The following is a 16,674-nucleotide window of genomic DNA, read 5'->3' as shown; positions in this document are numbered from 1 at the left end:
ACTCACTCTCGCCTCTGAGTCAGAAGGTCATGGGTTCAAGTCCCACTCCAGACAATCGAGCACATAATCCAGGCTGACATTCCCAGTGCAGTATTGAGGGAGTGCTGCACTGTCAGAGGTGCCGTCTTTCAGATGAGACGTTAAACCGAGGCCCTCTCGGGTGGACGTAAAACATCCAGTGGCACTATTTTGAAGATCAGGGGAGTTCTGCCCGGTGCCCTGGCCAATATTTAATCCCTCAACCAACATCACTAAAATACAGATTATCTGGTCATTATAACATCGCTGTTTGTGGGACCTTACTGTGCGCAAATTGGCTGCCACGTTTCCTACACTACAACAGTGACTACACTTCAAAAGTGCTGCTTTGGGATGTCCTGAGGTCAATAAATACAAGTTCTTTTTTTCTGTCTATTGTAGTCACTAAATCATCGGTGTCGTCCCCAGATGTATTTAGCTTATTGGCACCAATTCTACTGACAACTTTGTAAAATTAATTCACGGCATCTCATCTGACTGAACTTAAAAACAGTCTAATTTATGACTTTAGCGTGCAATTCCTAAAATTAAAATATAATTGAACTAATCGACATTACCAGGACTGAATTTGAAATAATTCAGTGTCTCTCTTCACTTAGTGGTTAATTAACAAACAAAAAGAATCGAAGACTGGAAAGAATGAGGCAATGGCCTTTAATGAAACAATAAACTTTATTTAACCTAGTCACCTGACAGTTTTAAGCAGACAACTGTTGCGAGATGGAGGAAAGAGAGAGAGAGAACGAACTGTACCAGTATCTACCCGTATTGGGGGGGATGGAGGGAGGGGGGAAAGAGAAGTAAATAGGATTGCAGCTACTGGATCTACACTTGAACAGGAGCAGGTCAAAGGTACAGCTACAATAGACCAGTGCTAGTGACACATAGGTCTGAATCCCACTAAAGACATTGCCCAGATCCCATAAGCAGGCTTACACTGCATAGCAGATCCATCGAGACTCATGGGCCCGCTGGAGATTAATCACATCCTTATACTGATTTCCCTCCCATTTCTTCTTGGGGATCAGTGGGAGGCTGGCCCAGTTGGAAGCAGATCTTTGGATCCACTGGCAGCAGCAGAAACCAACTCAACGCCCCCCCCACCCCCCCACCCCCCCCACTCCACCCCCCCCCCCACTCAGCTGAAGGAAGCCACGGTTCCAAACTGATTCCAAAAAAAAAAAATGGGGGCAGAGCTGTGGGGAAAGAGAAAGAGGCAGCATAGGCACGATGGTCCGAATGGCCTCCTCCTCTGCTATACCTACTATGATGATACTATGTCTCCCTGAGGGCAGGGCAACAAAGGACATCAACTCTGCATGACAAGACGGTGGCCGAGTAACCAACTTAAACAGTGCCCTTTTGGACAAGCCTAGGGGATCAGATTTCTCCCTCTCGTCCCTCCTTCCTCTCCCCACCACTTTCATCCAAATATAGACCAGCAACAGAAGGAACCCTAAATTCTAGAGTCAGTCGCAGGGCGAATGTCAGAATGCAAACCTGAGGGTCTCGTTTTGCGGCAACAAAATATTTGAAGATGTCCACAAAACCTTTTTAAAACCTCATAAGGAAACAAACAACGTCCTTTCTTATTCCACATTCCGGTTCAGACAAACCGCTGGCCAATAAAAGTCCCTTTCAGAAAGTCCAATCAAAATCCAAACTCACCCCCCCACCCGCCCCCAAACTCACCAATCTGAAACGTGCATCCGTCAAAGTGCAGAGAATAACTTTTAAAATCATTGGAAAGAATAAATCCACACTCAGCCCACAAAACGCTGGAAGCAGTGAGGGGGAAAACGCCACAAGGAACGCTGCAGGTCGGTCAGCGTCTGAAAGAGAGGTCGGGTCCCGAGGGAGGAGCCTCCCCCGTTTTCCTTTTCTCTTCCAGACGCCGACCGGCCTACCGTGCAGTTCCGGCACCGGCCGGCTGTGACCGGTCGCTTTTCCAGTTGCGCTCCCCCAACGAGGCCGGGATTTGCCACTGGGAGGGCACGTCAGGAAAGTTTGCACCTTCATCCCGTAAACGTTCCCAGACATTAATAGCCGCGGGTTGGGGGCGGGAGGTGCAGAATTTCCCGATAGGCGGTACATGGTGAGCACCAGAAAGCAGAATATCCCAGTCAAAGAGTGTAAAGAGCCAATCGTTCCCTCCTCCTTTGCTGGGACAATAAGACACGGCGTCCGCAAGTTTGGGGGGAGAGCGGGAACGATCGAAGTTTTAAGGGTCGAGCGGACGCACTTATTTTAACGTAAACCACAACCACCTCCTATAAATCGGGATTGAGCAAGCTGCTGTGACCAATCTCGCAGCCGAACAGTTACATCGTCTCCCCTACTGGCTACGGTTTGCACAAAAGGGGCTCGGATGATCGCGCCTGAGGTTTTGCTATTTTAACGAGTCAGATCATCATCTCAAAGTTCTGGATGGCTTCTTCCACCTTCTGCAATTCAGTCTGGCTCTGCTTCAGCTGCGAAATTAAAAAAAAAATGAAAACACGAATAAAAGAAAAAGCAGAGCCCAAACCTTTTATGACCGGGGGGTGTCAATCGGCTCTGATTCGATGGCCTTGTGATTCACTGTCGACTGGTGACTTTTGCCCCTTCCTGAGCCCAAGGGCGCAGAGGCTAAAGGCGAAACTTAGAAACAGGAGGAGACCATTCAGCCCCTCGAGCCTGTTCCGCCATTCGATTAGATCATGGCTGATCAGCATCTTAACTCCATCTACCCGCCTTGGTTCCATACGGCTCTCTATTCCTTCATTCAAGTCATTTGTAAATATAGTGAAAAGCTGAGGCCCCAGTACAGATCCCTGGGAGACACCGTTAGTCACATCCTGCCAACTGGAGTGCATGCCCATTATCCCCACTCTCTGTCTCCTACCTCCGAACCAACTCCCTCCCTACCCAAGCCAATAGGATCCCTCCAATTTCATGCGCTCTCATTTATGTAACAGTCTCTTACCTCAGTGACCTACTCAAAAAATTCAACTAGGTTCATTAGACATGACTTCATGGAGCTCAGTATCACACTGGGTGGTGCGTTTATCAACTCAGGCAGCGTGGGAGCGAGACAGGGCGGGAGAGCGAGCGTGAGCGAGACAGGGCGGGAGAGCGAGCGTGAGCGAGACAGGGCGGGAGAGCGAGCGTGAGCGAGACAGGGCGGGAGAGCGAGCGTGAGCGAGACAGGGCGGGAGAGCGAGCGTGAGCGAGACAGGGCGGGAGAGCGAGCGTGAGCGAGACAGGGCGAGCGACAGAGAGGGCGAGCGACAGAGAGGGCGCAGCTCGGCGGGAGAGAGAGAGCCACACACAGACAGACAGACTCAGCAAGAGAGAGAGCAGGATCATGAATCGTGTCCAGAGCTCACTGTAGCGGAGACAGAGAGAGAGAGCGAGGCTCGGTGGGAGAGAGAGAGAGAGACACGCACAGACAGATAGACTCGGCGAGAGAGAGAGCAGGATCGTGAATCGTGTCCAGCGCTCACTGTATTGGAGAGGTGGAAATGGTACAAGGCAAAGGGTCCTAGTGGGACGTCTCCGCTCGTTCACCATCGCCAATAGTCCCGACTGTGCTTGTTTTTTCTTCATTCAATCTTAACTGATTTTTTGTACCTATTAAAGGTGATGGGGTATTAGTTCTGGAGAATGGGACTCTCCATTTCAGGCAACGAGTGTCAGAACCAAACACTCCCAGGACAGGTACAGCACGGGTTAGATACAGAGTAAAGCTCCCTCTACACTGTCCCATCAAACACTCCCAGGACAGGTACAGCACGGGTTAGATACAGAGTAAAGCTCCCTCTGCACTGTCCCATCAAACACTCCCAGGGCAGGTACAGCACGGGTTAGATACAGAGTAAAACTCCCTCTACACTGTCCCATCAAACACTCCCAGGACAGATACAGCACGGGTTAGATACAGAGCAAAACTCCCTCTACACTGTCCCATCAAACACTCCCAGGACAGATACAGCACGGGTTAGATACAGAGTAAAACTCCCTCTACACTGTCCCATCAAACACTTCCAGGGCAGGTACAGCACGGGTTAGATACAGAGTAAAGCTCCCTCTGCACTGTCCCATCAAACACTCCCAGGGCAGGTACAGCACGGGTTCGATACAGAGTAAAGCTGTTCCGACACCAACCCCATCACTCGTTCTTGCAGCAGTGCGACGTTCTCCATTTCCCACATCAACCATCCTGCACCCACCGAGCGCGATCATAAATTCCAGTATCCAGCTTAGGGGCAGTTTTTGCAGGTGGGGCCCGTCTACAGTGCAAACTAGAACAAGGCCGCTGCAAACTCAACTCACGTGGGAAACGTACAACCAACGAACAGACTATTTCCCCCCACCCTTGTTTCGGAGCGATGCGCTTACCTTCTCTGCTTCTGACTCCTGGATTTTCTGAGGCACTTTGGTCCTGTAATCAGCTTTGGACATTTTCTCCCTGAGCTTCTCGATCTGCTTCTGAACCTCTCCCTGCTTGGTCCTTAGTTTGGTGACTTCTTTTTCTGCATCTATCAGCCCCTTTAAAACGATCAGAAACCAAGACTCCAGGTCAAAATGGAACACCAGGCTCTGCCTTACCTGGTTTCCCCTCGCACCCGAAAGCACAGCAGAGTCACTGCCAGACATCTCGTTCACACTCTGAGTATCAACTAATGACACAGACACCCAGACACTGAGGGAATAAGGAACTGTCTAGACACTATGATGAGAAAAGAGTTCTATCCTGATTGCATCTGCCCTGTAAATGAGCAAGAAAAAGGGGAGGGAACAACACAGCCAAGAGGATTATGACCGACGGCCCCAGGCACTCCCCGGGGTCAACTGCGGCCCACCTCCCCTTCATGAAGTGTCAGCCCGTGGCTCAGGGGGTACCTCTCTCGTGTCTCGGAGTCAGAAGGTCGTGGGGTTCAAGTCCCCACTCCAAAGACTGGAGCACAAAGCCCAGGCCGACGCTCCACTGGGAACGGGCCACGAACGGGCCACGAACGCGGCCTTGCCTGTGACGTCCATATCCCGAGAACAAGTCAAATTAAAAAATGTTAAACGGACAACTCTCACAACTAAGAGATTTGATATGGCACAGGTATAAACAATTAACATCATGAGGGGTGGTTTTAACCTAACTCGCCAGGCGGGAATTCCATGGGATCGGGTGCAATGCTGGTTTTACACCCTGCCCAATATCGCTCTCCGTTGACTTCAATGGAGAGTAAAATCGAGGGGGGTATAAAACCAGTGTCGCACCCGATCCCGTCAAGTTTCCCAACGGGCGGGTTAGGTTAAAATTGCTCCCGCTCCCCCCGTATAACATCACGCAGAATATATTACCGCTTCCATCCAAATTGGAACTTCTGCTTTGAAAACTTAGCACCGAGGCAGCGATGGGGAGACACGGTGGAGGGACGGGACGGGACATAGATATGGGGCAGTGACACCTACCTTCAGCATCAGATTGACGGAGCATCTGTCGGAGGCGAGAGCCAAGGCACAGCCGTTTGGGGAGTCCTCGTTCACCAGGATGGTCACCGACTTGGAGGAGGACAGTGTCTGGATGTCGGAGGAGAACTGTCTCACCAAGGCAGCTGTGCTCTCATCCGAGCACTTCAGGTAACCTGCAGATGAAGGCGAGAAAGCACAAGATCAATGGCCCACGATCTTGGGGGAAGAGAATTTAACTGGAATGATAAAGAAAGGGACTTGCGTTTATACAGCACCTTTCACCACCTCAGGACATCCCAAAGCACTTTACAGCCAATCAAGTACTTTTTGAAGGGCAATATAGGGAAACGCGGCAGCCAATTTGCGCATAGCAAGATCCCACAAACAGCAATGTGATAATGACCACATAATCTGTTTCTTAGGGATGTTAGTCAATATTGGCCAGGACACCGGGGAGATCTCCCCTGCTCTTCTTCGAAATAGAGGCCGTGGGATCATTTACGTCCAGCTGAGAGGACGGATGGGGCCTCGGTTTAATGCCTCACCCGAAAGACGGCACCTCCGACAGTGCAGCGCTCCCCCAGTACTGCACTGGGAGTGTCCGCCTGGATTACGTCCTCAAGTAGGACTTGAACCCACGACCTTCTGACTCAGAGGCGAGAGTGCTACCCACTGAGCCACAGGCTCACACCTTTGGGCTGCTTTGGAAAGAAGCTGGAAGTGGGTCTGCGACCCGTTCCCTCCAGCTGGGGAAGGCCGTAGAGTGCAAGAAAGTCCCCAGAAATAAACGGCACACGCCACATCTCGGGCGCACACGCCTGCATCTGACCAGGAGTGAAACGCCGCAAAAGAGAGTCAACTCACAATCTGCTTTGGTCTTGGTGAGATTATAGTCGGCTCGCAGGGACCGGATGGTGCGGGTGACGGACATGGCAAACTCCACATTTCGGTCCAACTCCTCGTCCCTCCAGCAGCACTGCAGGGAAAGAGGCAGCAAATTGAAACGCAGCAACGCTAATTAGACTCAGGAACCTCAGGAGCCCTCTTCTCCTTTAATTAACTATCCGTTCATTCCCCATCCCCCTCACCCTGCCTTTGACCACTCTTGTTCCTCCTAAACTCCAAATACCCATCCTACATTCCAACATTCTGCCTCCTCTTTGCAACTTTCATAGAATCATAGAAAGGTTACAGCACGGAAGGAGGCCATTCGGCCCATCGAGTCCGTGCCGGCTCTGTGCAAGAGCAATCCAGCTAGTCCCACTCCCCCGCCCTATCTCCGCAGCCCTGCAATTTTTTTCCTTTCAAGTACTTATCCAGTTCCCTTTCGAAGGCCATCATTGAATCTGCCTCCACCACCCCCTTGGGCAGTGCATTCCAGATCCTAATCACTCGCTGTGTAAAAAAGATTTGCCTCATGTCACCTTTGGTTCTTTTGCCAATCACCTTAAATCTACGTCCTCTGGTTCTTGACCCTTCCGCCAATGGGAACAGTTTCTCTCTATCCACTCTGTCTAAACCCTTCATGATTTTGAACACCTCTATCAGATCTCCTCTCAACCTTCTCTGTTCCAAGGAGAACAACCCCAGCTTCTCCAGTCTATCCACGTAACTAAAGTCCCTCATCCCTGGAATCGTTCTAGTAAATCTCCTCTGCACCCTCTCTAAGGCCTTCACATCCTTCCTAAAGTGCGGTGCCCAGAACTGGACACAATACTCCAGCTGTGGCCAAACCAGTGTTTTATAAAGGTTCATCATGACTTCCTTACTTTTGTACTCTATGCCTCTATTTATAAAGCCCAGGATCCCGTAAGCTTTTTTTTAGCCACTTTCTCACCCTGCCCTGCCACCTTCAACGTATTGTGTACATATACCTCTCTGTTCCTGTACCCACTTTAGAATTGTGTCCTTTAGTTTATATTGCCCCTCCTCATGTGGTTAAAAAAAAAATCAAAGCTCATTGCACGGTCTCCCAATCTAACCCAATCTTCTCCAGACCTCAAAGTAAGGAAGTCACGATGAACCTTTATAAAACACTGGTTTGGCCACAGCTGGAGTATTGTGTCCAGTTCTGTGCACCGCACTTTAGGAAGGATGTGAAGGCCTTAGAGAGGGTGCAGAAGAGATTTACTAGAATGATTCCAGGGATGAGGGACTTTAGTTACGTGGATGGACTGGAGAAGCTGGGGTTGTTCTCCCTGGAACAGAGAAGGTTGAGAGGAAATTTGATAGAGGTGTTCAAAATCATGAAGGGTTTAACCTCAAACCTGTAACTCTTCACCTTCCCCCTTCCCCAATTTTCCTTCCCTTCTATAATCCACAGATTGTTTTAAGCCCCAAGCTTGACGTTACCAAATCTTTCTTTTGTGATTGGCCTTATTTTCCCTCCCACCCTCTACGACCTGGGTACTTCCGACAGCACGGGGAATTTGGTTTCTCGAAATAAAACAAAAACACGTTTATTTTTTACCCGGCTAAAAAGGGATAAATTATGAGGCCAGGTCGCACAGACTAGGCTTGTATTCCTGTGAGAATGAAAGATTAAGGGGTAATCTAATTCAAATGTTTAAGACGATTAAAGGATTTGATAGGTTAGATAGAGAGAAACTATTTCCTCTGGTGGGGGAGGAGTCCAGAACCTTAAATTTCGAGCTGGGCCGTTCAGGGGTGATGTCAGGAAGCACTTCTTCACACAAAGGGGAGTGGAAATCTGCAACTTTCTCCTCCAAAAAGTTATTGAGGCTGGGGGTCAATTGAAAATTTCAAAACTGAGATTAATAGATTTTTTTTGTTGGATAAGGGCATTAAGGATTATGGAACTAAGGCGGGTAAATGGAGTTAAGATACAGATCAGTCATCATCTAATTGAATGGCAGAATGGGCTTGAGGGGCTGAATGGCCTCCTCCTGTTCCTATGTTCCGATTCTCCCACCCCGCCACGACCCAAAGTCCGTCAGCACCCGCACCTCGTCGCAGTCGGGGTAGGGAGTCACGCCGATGCTGGGGGGGTCCTGTGCCGATCGGCGCGGTAACCTCTGGTAGAGTTCCTCGGTAACGAAGGGCATGAACGGGCTGAGGAGGCGAAGGGCCACGTCCAGGCAGGTGTACAACGCGTGTCGGGCAACGTGGGCGGCGTCCTCATCCGCGCCGGCAAACACGGGCTTCAAACATTCCTGAGGTGGGGGGGGGGGGGGTGGGGGAGGAGGAGGGGGAAAAAGAAAAGGAAAAATTGACAAGCTTTTCGCTCGCGAGGCCAGCACAAGTCAACAGGAATTCGCGGACATCTTCCTTCATCACTAACAGTAACAATCATTTATATAGCGCCTTTAACGTGGTAAAACGTCCCCAAGGTGCTTCACAGGAGAACAATCAGACAAAATTTGACACTGAGCCACATAAGGAGATATTAGGACAGGTCAAAGTGGTAGGTTTAAGGAGTGTCTTAAAGGAGGAGAGAGAGGCGGAGGGGTTTAGGGAGGGAATTCCAGAGCTTAGGGCCCAGGCAGCTGAAGGCACGGCCGCCAACAGCGGAGCGACGAAAATCAGGGACGTGCAAGAGGCCAGAATTGGAGGAGCGCAGAGATCCCGGAGGTTGGTAGGGCTGGAGGAGGTTAGAGATCGGGTAAAGTGCGTCCCAAGGGTAACCTTTGGAAACTGCATGTCAGAAAATGCACAAGTCAGTCAGCGTCTGAAAGAGAGCTACAGGTTCAAGGTCCAAGCGAGTCCCTCACATCAGAAAAGCAGCAAAAGCCTCCTATTTTTTCCTTTCAAACGCTGACTAACTCTTCCGGCACGTTCCGTTTTCATTCTATAGCTTTGATTTAGTAAGGAGTATTAACCAGTCGTTTCAGCGTTTCCTAGTCTTCGATCTTGTACTGGAGGTGAGGGATATTTGACAATATTCGACATAAACCTAACAGAGCGCTGAGCCATGTCAGAGTGAACCACAGAGAGTGGGACTGGAATCGCGTGTTGGGCAGACCAGGAGTCGGTGGCAGCTTCCCTTCCCCTGACGGACTTCAGCGAATCGGTGAGAGCTGCTTTTTTTTTAAAACAAACGACACTCTGGCAGCTTTCGTGGATTATTTCTTTCTCCTGCAGCAGGGCGACAAATTGAATTCCGTTTCGGAACATTCCGCGGCGGGGTCCGAATACAAAGCTGGTTCGCTCGTTCACACCACAGCCCCGTGACCACGTGACTTATGTTGTTTCACGGCCTCCCCTGGTTGGTTTACAGGGCCCTCGTGTGGAGGACAACAGTGCTAACTCGGTGCACGACCGAGACAGAAACAACACACACCAGGAAGGTGGCGCGATCAATCCCCTTGTCTGCACTGACTTAAATAGGCCACAGCGGGCTTCTTGTTAAAGGCAAAGGGCAGATGTTCCTGCGTCTGGGATCGCCTGGGCGAATAATCGGACTGGGAAGGAGAGCGCGCCCCTAACAGAGCCCAGTGGGGTCCTCCGAGTGGGCAGAAAATTAGCCAGGCTCCTCCCTGCCCGCTTTTCCCGTGCCCAGGCGATCCTCTAAAGGGACAAAATCTGCCCCCACCCCCCTCCCAGATCAATGGAGAAAAGGGGTTTGGACTCAGCCGCGATGCCTCCCGCAGTTGAGAAGCCCAGACTCTCGTATAAAGAATGGGCCACTTGCGCGTGGCACTGGAGGGCACCCAGCATCGGTGATAACCGCACTGCAGCGACAGTTAAACCCCCCCCCCCGCCCCCCCCACACCCTACAGCAGAGGAAGGGAGAACGGGTGGAAGGGGGAAGTGTGCTAAGAGAATAACGAATTTTCTTTCGAGGGGCTACAAGACGTAAGCGGATCCCACGGTTTGCCGAGCGCTCACCAGGTAGACGTCGCAGAGCTCGTAGAGCCAGAAGTTGTAGATGGCGGTGGTGATGCCCGGGAAGTCGTACAGTTTGAACCCGCGATCGCACAGCTCCACCGCGTGACTCAGGCGACTCAGGATCCAGCGATCAATCAGACTCCCCCGCGAGGAGCACTGGAGGGAGAAACATAAGAACATAAGAAATAGGAGCGGGAGTCGGCCAAACGGCCCCTCGAGCCTGCTCCGCCATTCAATAAGATCATGGCTGATCTTTGACCTCAACTCCACTTTCCTGCCTGATCCCCATATCCATTGATGCCCCCAGATCCCAAAAATCTATCGATCTCAGCCCTGAATATACTCAACGACTGAGCATCCACAGCCCTCTGGGGTAGAGAATTCCAAAGATTCACAACCCTCTAAGTGAAGAAATTCCTCCTCATCTCAGTCCTAAATGGCCGATCCCATTTCCTGAGACTATGCCCCCTAGTTCTAGATTCTCCAACCAGGGGAAACATCCTCTCAGCATCTACCCTGTCAAGCCCCCTTAGAATCTTATACGTTTCAATGAGATCACCTCTCATTCTTCTAAACTCCAAAAACAGAATCACATCGAATTTTTGCAGCGCAGAAACAGGCCATACGGCCCGAGAGCTCGACACGAGAGCCTCCTCGCACCTTACTTCATCTCACCCGATCAACATATGCTTATCACAGTAGGTATAGCACAGAAGGCGGCCATTCGGCCCATTGTGCCTGTGCTGGCTCTTTGAAAGAGCTATCTAATTAGTCCCATTCACCTGCTCTTTCCCCATTAGCCCTGTAATTTTTTTCCCTTCAAGTATCTATCCAAATCCCCTTTCGAAAGTGATCATTGAATCTGCTTCCACCGCCCTTTCAGGCAGCGCATTCCAGATCATAACAACTCGCTGCTTAAAAAAATGTTTCCTCATGTCACCTCTGGGTACCTTTTGCCGATCACCTTAAATCTGTGTCCTCTGGTTACCGACCCTTCTGCCAGTGGAAACAGTTTTTCCTTGTTTACTCTGTCAAAACCATTCATGATTTTGAACACCTCTATCAAATCTCCCCTTAACCTTCTCTGCTCTAAGGAGAACAACCCCAGCTTCTCTACTCTGCCCATATATTGCCCCTGATTTTCCATGGGCCGTGAACCTAGCACTTATGCCCGAGTGTACAGAGTCAGGGGGAGGGTAGCACCAGAAGCTGCATAGAATTTTACAGCACAGAACCAGGCCATTCGGCTCAAATGGTCTATGCCGGTGTTTATGCTCCACATGAGCCTCCTTCCTCCTTACTTCATCTCACCCTATCAGCATATCCTTCTATTCCTTTCTCCCTCATGTGTTTATCTAGCTTCCCGTTAAAGGCATCTGTGCTATTTGTCTCAATTACTCCTTGTGGTATCGAGTTCCACATTCTCACCACTCTCTGAGTAAAGAAGTTTCTCCTGAATTCCTTATTGGATTTATTAGTGACTATCTTATATCAATGGCCTCTAGTTTTGGACTCCCCCCACAAGAGATCCAGCTTTACTGTAACTTTCAGGAGCAGAGAATAACTGTGGGTGGGGGCGGAGGCTTTCTCTGTGTGTTTTGCGTAACAAAATCGTTTCATTTGTCACGTACAGTAAATAGGGGAAATCTCTCCTCCCAACAGCGACTGAAACCCATCCCATTGAAGCAGAACTGTGACGACTCTCCAGTTTTGAACAATTACCATTAGGTTTTCATACTGGACGTACAACTTGGATTCAGTATCAATGGTCGCTCCCTTTAGCCGGCCTTGTGTCCCCTACAAAGCAGGTGCCTTCTAGAACCGTGCAGCACAGACGGAGGCCATTCGGCCCATCGTGCCCCGTGCCAGCTCTTTGAACGTGCGATCCAATTAGTCCCACGCCCCTTGCTCTTTCCCCATAACCCTGCAAATTTTCCTTTTCAAGTATATCGCCAATTCCCTTTTGAAAGTTTTCCCTGAATCTGCTTCCGCCTCTCTTTCAGGCAGTGCGCTCCAGATTAGAACATGGGTCCAGTCCTCGCCTAGCAAGACCCATGGATCGAACAGGGAACCCCTTGCCCAAGCTCTAATGTACTGAAATCCATCAGGTGCTGCCACGTGACTTCCTCGTCTTCAGTAGGATGTACACTCCACCAGGCCAGGGCTATAAACCAACAGGCAAACCTATCCAACATAAATCAGGTAAATGAACAGTATTCATTCACAAACAGTACATGCCTATTCTCCCTGAATTGCCAAACAATAAAGGGGCTACTCCTATGCTACCTAACATTAAAAAAGATAGAACTTGCCTTTATACAGCGGCTTTCACGACCTCAGGACGTCCCAAATCATTTTACAGCCAGTGAAGTACTTTCTGAAGTGTAGTCACTGCTGTGATGTAGGAATTGGCAGCCATTTTGGCCGATATAATCAGCGGGGACTGCACTGGCTTAACTCAACTTTCCCGAGCCTCGGTGGCTGCTCGCACCCACCCACCCGCCCGCCCCTCGGCCAGCACCTACCTGGGCCGGGCTCTCGGGTGCGAAGTTCTCCCCCAGGCCGCGGATCGCAAACTTCGTGGCGTTCCACAGCTTGTTGCAGAAGTGGCGGTAGCCGAGGATGCGGTTTACGTCCATGTTGATGTCCCGGCCTGTCGGTGAAGCAGAGGGAACAGGCTGCCAGTCGGTGAATCACGGCAATAAACTACGTCACCGCCACCAACTCTGCCACGGGGAGTCAGGTACCGCCTCAAAAATTACAACAACTTGCATTTGTATAGCGCCTTTCACGTAGTAAAACGTCCCCAAGGCGCTTCACAAGAGCGTAATCAAACAAAATTTGACACCGAGCCACATACGGAGATATTAAGACAGGAGACCAAAAGCTTGGTCACAGAGGTAGGTTTTAAGGAGCGTCTTAAAAGGAGGAGAGAGAGGCGGAGAGGTTCAGGGAGGGAATTCCAGGGCTTAAGGCCTAGGCGGCTGAAGGCACGGCCGCCAACGGTGGAGCGATTAAAATCGGGGATGCAAAAGAGGCCAGAATTGGAGGAGGGCAGAGATCTTGGAGGGTCGTAGGGCTGGAAGAGGTTACAGAGATAGGGAGGGGTGAGGCCATGGAGGGATTTGAACACGAGGATGAAAATTTTAAAATCGAGGCTTTGCCGGACCGGAAGCCAATGTAGGTCAGTGAGCACAGGGGGTGATGGGTGAACGGGACTTGGTGCGAGTTAGGATACGGGCAGCAGAGTTTTGGATAAGTCCAAATTTAAGGAGGGTGGAAGATGGGAGGTTAGCCAGGAGAGCATTGGAATAGTCAAGCCTGGAGGTAACAAAAGCCATGGATGAGGGTTTCAGCAGCAGGTGGGCCGAGGCGTGGCCGGAGACAGGCAATGTTACTTGTAAATAAAACATTTCCGACCAACTAAAAACACGAACCAGCCAATTCAAAACAACAGTGTAATGCAGGTGTATCGTTAGCATCTGACTGAACAACCAGAACAGGCAGACGGGGCCTTTGATTTATTATCTTATCCAAAGGACAGAAAAGCACCCTGTTCGCACTGTACTGGAGCATCAAGCCTGGAGTATGTGCTTTAGTAGCGGAGTGAATCTCGAACTCACAACCTTCTAACTCAAGAGGCGAGGGTGTTTCCTCCAACAGAACGACACACGCACATGCACGGATCAGCACCGGTTGTCTCACTCCCTCTCGCACAACAGCCAAATCGCTGACTAAGTTGCTGCTGCGTTTCAGCACAGACATCGGAGCTTGAAAACAGATCGCTCGCAGATCCCAACATTAGGGAACCGGACAGGCTCCCGAGAGACACTCTCGGCTGCCGTCAACGCAGCACGTGCGCTGGATACCGACACTCCCCACTGTTGTCCGTACGTGCACCTGGTTTTACATGAAACCGCGGCGGTGCGACAGCGCTGCAAATAATTCCACGGCCGCGTTACCTTGAGACGTGTAGGCGCAGAGAGCGAAACGCAGGGCGTCCGTCCCGCATTCGGGAATCCCAACAGGATAATCCGATTTCTAACGGGGAAAACAAAAACAGAAAAGAGGGATTCAAACAATCACCTTGCACTGGACGGGCATACAGGTAAGAAAGAAGGAACTTGCATTTATATAGCGCCTTTCACAACCTCAGGACGTCCCAAAGCGCTTTACAGCCAATTAAGTACCATTTTGATGTGTAGTCACTGTTGTAATGTAGGAAACATGGCAGCCAATTTGCGCACAGCAAGATCCCACAAACAGCAATATGATAAACGACCAGATAATCTGCTTTCTCAGTGATGTTGGTTGAGGGATAAATATCGGCCCAGGACACCGAGGAGAACTCCCCTGCTCTTCTTCAAAATAGTGGCTGTGGGATCTTTTACAGCCACCTGAGAGGGCAGACATCTCATCTGAAAGACGGCACCTCTGACAGCGCAGCACTCCCTCAGTACTGCACTGGGAGTATCAGCCTGGATTTTGTGCTCAAGTCTCTGGAGTGGGACTTGAACCCACGACCTTCGGACTCAGGGGCGACAGTGCTACCCACTGAGCCACAGCGGAAAACAGTGTTCTTATGGGCCTTTTAGGTGGCGAGGAATTTAATAATGAAAGTGAAAGGGATCTCTAACAGTGACTGGGGTGGGGGCACAGGGAGGGAACAGTGAAAGTATGATTACACCCCCACCCCATCCCAAACTACTGTCCTTTAAAATTCACTAATACGCGACTTGAACAGTACAAAAATTCCACTGTCTGCGGGATCTTGCTTTGTCAGAGTAACAATGATGACCAGTGGGCCCTAACCAAAGCGGAGCTGAGCCCTGTGGACCACACAGGAAGGAGTCACACGGCTTCTGTGGTGTTGGAGGAGACCAGTGGCCTCTTTATCCCCAGCTCTTCCCCTCCCGTCGGGCAAGTGCAGCCAAACAGCGACTGTACATATAATAATAAAAAAAACACAGAACAGCCGCAGCTCCTGGGAAATCCCAGGCCCGTTTTTTTTTTGCAAAGTTTTCCCAACTTTGAGAGGAAAAGGAACATAAACAGAAAGTTTGATCAGCGGTTGAAACAGAAATGCAGATTTTAAGTGTTTGGGAGCGACCCTTTCTCAGGACTCGGGGTGGGGGGGGGGGGGGGGCGGTATTCTTTTTTACGCAGCGAGTTGTTATGATCTGGAATGTGCTGCCTGAAAGGGCGGTGGAAGCAGATTCAATAGTAACTTTCAAAAGGGAATTGGTTGAATACTTGAAAAGGAGAAATTTGCAGGGCTATGGGAGAAAGAGCAGAGGGGGAGTGGGACTAAATTGGATAGATCTTTCCAAGGGCCGGCATAGGCATGATGGGCCGAATGGTCTTTGCAATGACCAGGCAGACAGGTAGAATTACATAGAATTTACGGCACAGAAACAGGCCATTCGGCCTAACTGGTCTATGCCGGTCTTTATGCTCCACACGAGCCTCCTCCCACCTTAGTTCATCTCACCCTATCGGCATATCCTTCTATTCCTTTCTCCCTCATGTTTATCCAGCTTCCCCTTAAATACATCTCCGCTATCTGCCTCAACTAGTCCTTGTGGTAACGAGTTCCACATTCTAACCACTCTCTGGGTAAAGACGGGGACAGGGGGACACACATTTCTTCAAAGCTCTGCTGTGTTTACCTGAGCCTCCTTCGCTCGCTCGACCTCGGTTGGGTCCAAGTTACTCTCGAGGAGCTGTGCGTGCAGACCCTGAGGAAACAGTAAAGGCGATGAACGACCGTGGGTTTTTCACCACGTGTGCATATCGCAGCCACTCGGAATAAACATTACTACAGCAACATGTTCTCTGAAGGATGCCACAAAGTCACACACGCATACGTGTAAACGCACACGCACGCGCGCGCACACGCACACACACACGCACACACACACGCGCACACACACAAATTGCGCAGACGCACGTGCACAATCGTGCAGACATTGTATAAACAATTTACAGCAGGAGTCGCTGAATGATGACCTGAAACTGGAAAGCTGGCTGATTTTTCCCACCCCTGGTCTAGGGGAGTGAAAGCCAATTGCAACATCCATCCTGCCTACTGAGATCACTAACTCAGCATCGACCAGCAATTGGACTAGAATTTTTTTTTAATATATATATTTTTCTTTTCCATTGGCTTTAATAGAAAAGAAAATCAGAGCAGGGGTGTAAAACGGACGGCCTATTCGCTAAGACCAGTCTTTGTGCTGCTGCCAGAGACCAAATTCACCCCAAATATATTTCAATTAGGATAAATTTCTAAATCCAAGTCCGAACCCCTGATGATAAATCATTACGTTTTACAAC

The 16,674-nt window shown here is 50.1% G+C and overlaps 1 protein-coding gene across 4 annotated transcripts in view; it reads right to left on the bottom strand.

The window, feature by feature from the left end:
* Positions 1–1,171: 1,171 nt before the first annotated feature.
* vars1 (valyl-tRNA synthetase 1) overlaps positions 1,172–16,674 on the bottom strand; it is a 57,099-nt gene continuing 41,596 nt past the window's right edge. For all 4 annotated transcript variants that reach the window (XM_067973929.1, XM_067973928.1, XM_067973931.1 and 1 more), the window contains exons 23-31: positions 16,008–16,076; positions 14,301–14,379; positions 12,864–12,991; positions 10,339–10,494; positions 8,457–8,663; positions 6,355–6,466; positions 5,491–5,663; positions 4,420–4,569; positions 1,172–2,510 (exon numbers count right to left, since the gene is read on the bottom strand). In XM_067973929.1, the coding sequence (XP_067830030.1) occupies positions 2,442–2,510; positions 4,420–4,569; positions 5,491–5,663; positions 6,355–6,466; positions 8,457–8,663; positions 10,339–10,494; positions 12,864–12,991; positions 14,301–14,379; positions 16,008–16,076 (1,143 nt within the window). In that variant the 3' untranslated portion in view covers positions 1,172–2,441. The remainder of the gene's footprint in view (positions 2,511–4,419; positions 4,570–5,490; positions 5,664–6,354; positions 6,467–8,456; positions 8,664–10,338; positions 10,495–12,863; positions 12,992–14,300; positions 14,380–16,007; positions 16,077–16,674) is intronic.

This window comes from Heptranchias perlo, chromosome 39, assembly GCF_035084215.1.
Source record: "Heptranchias perlo isolate sHepPer1 chromosome 39, sHepPer1.hap1, whole genome shotgun sequence".
Taxonomy (NCBI): Eukaryota; Metazoa; Chordata; class Chondrichthyes; order Hexanchiformes; family Hexanchidae; genus Heptranchias; species Heptranchias perlo.
The sequence above is the reverse complement of the archived record's forward strand: the minus strand, read 5'-3'. Positions and strand labels throughout refer to the sequence as shown.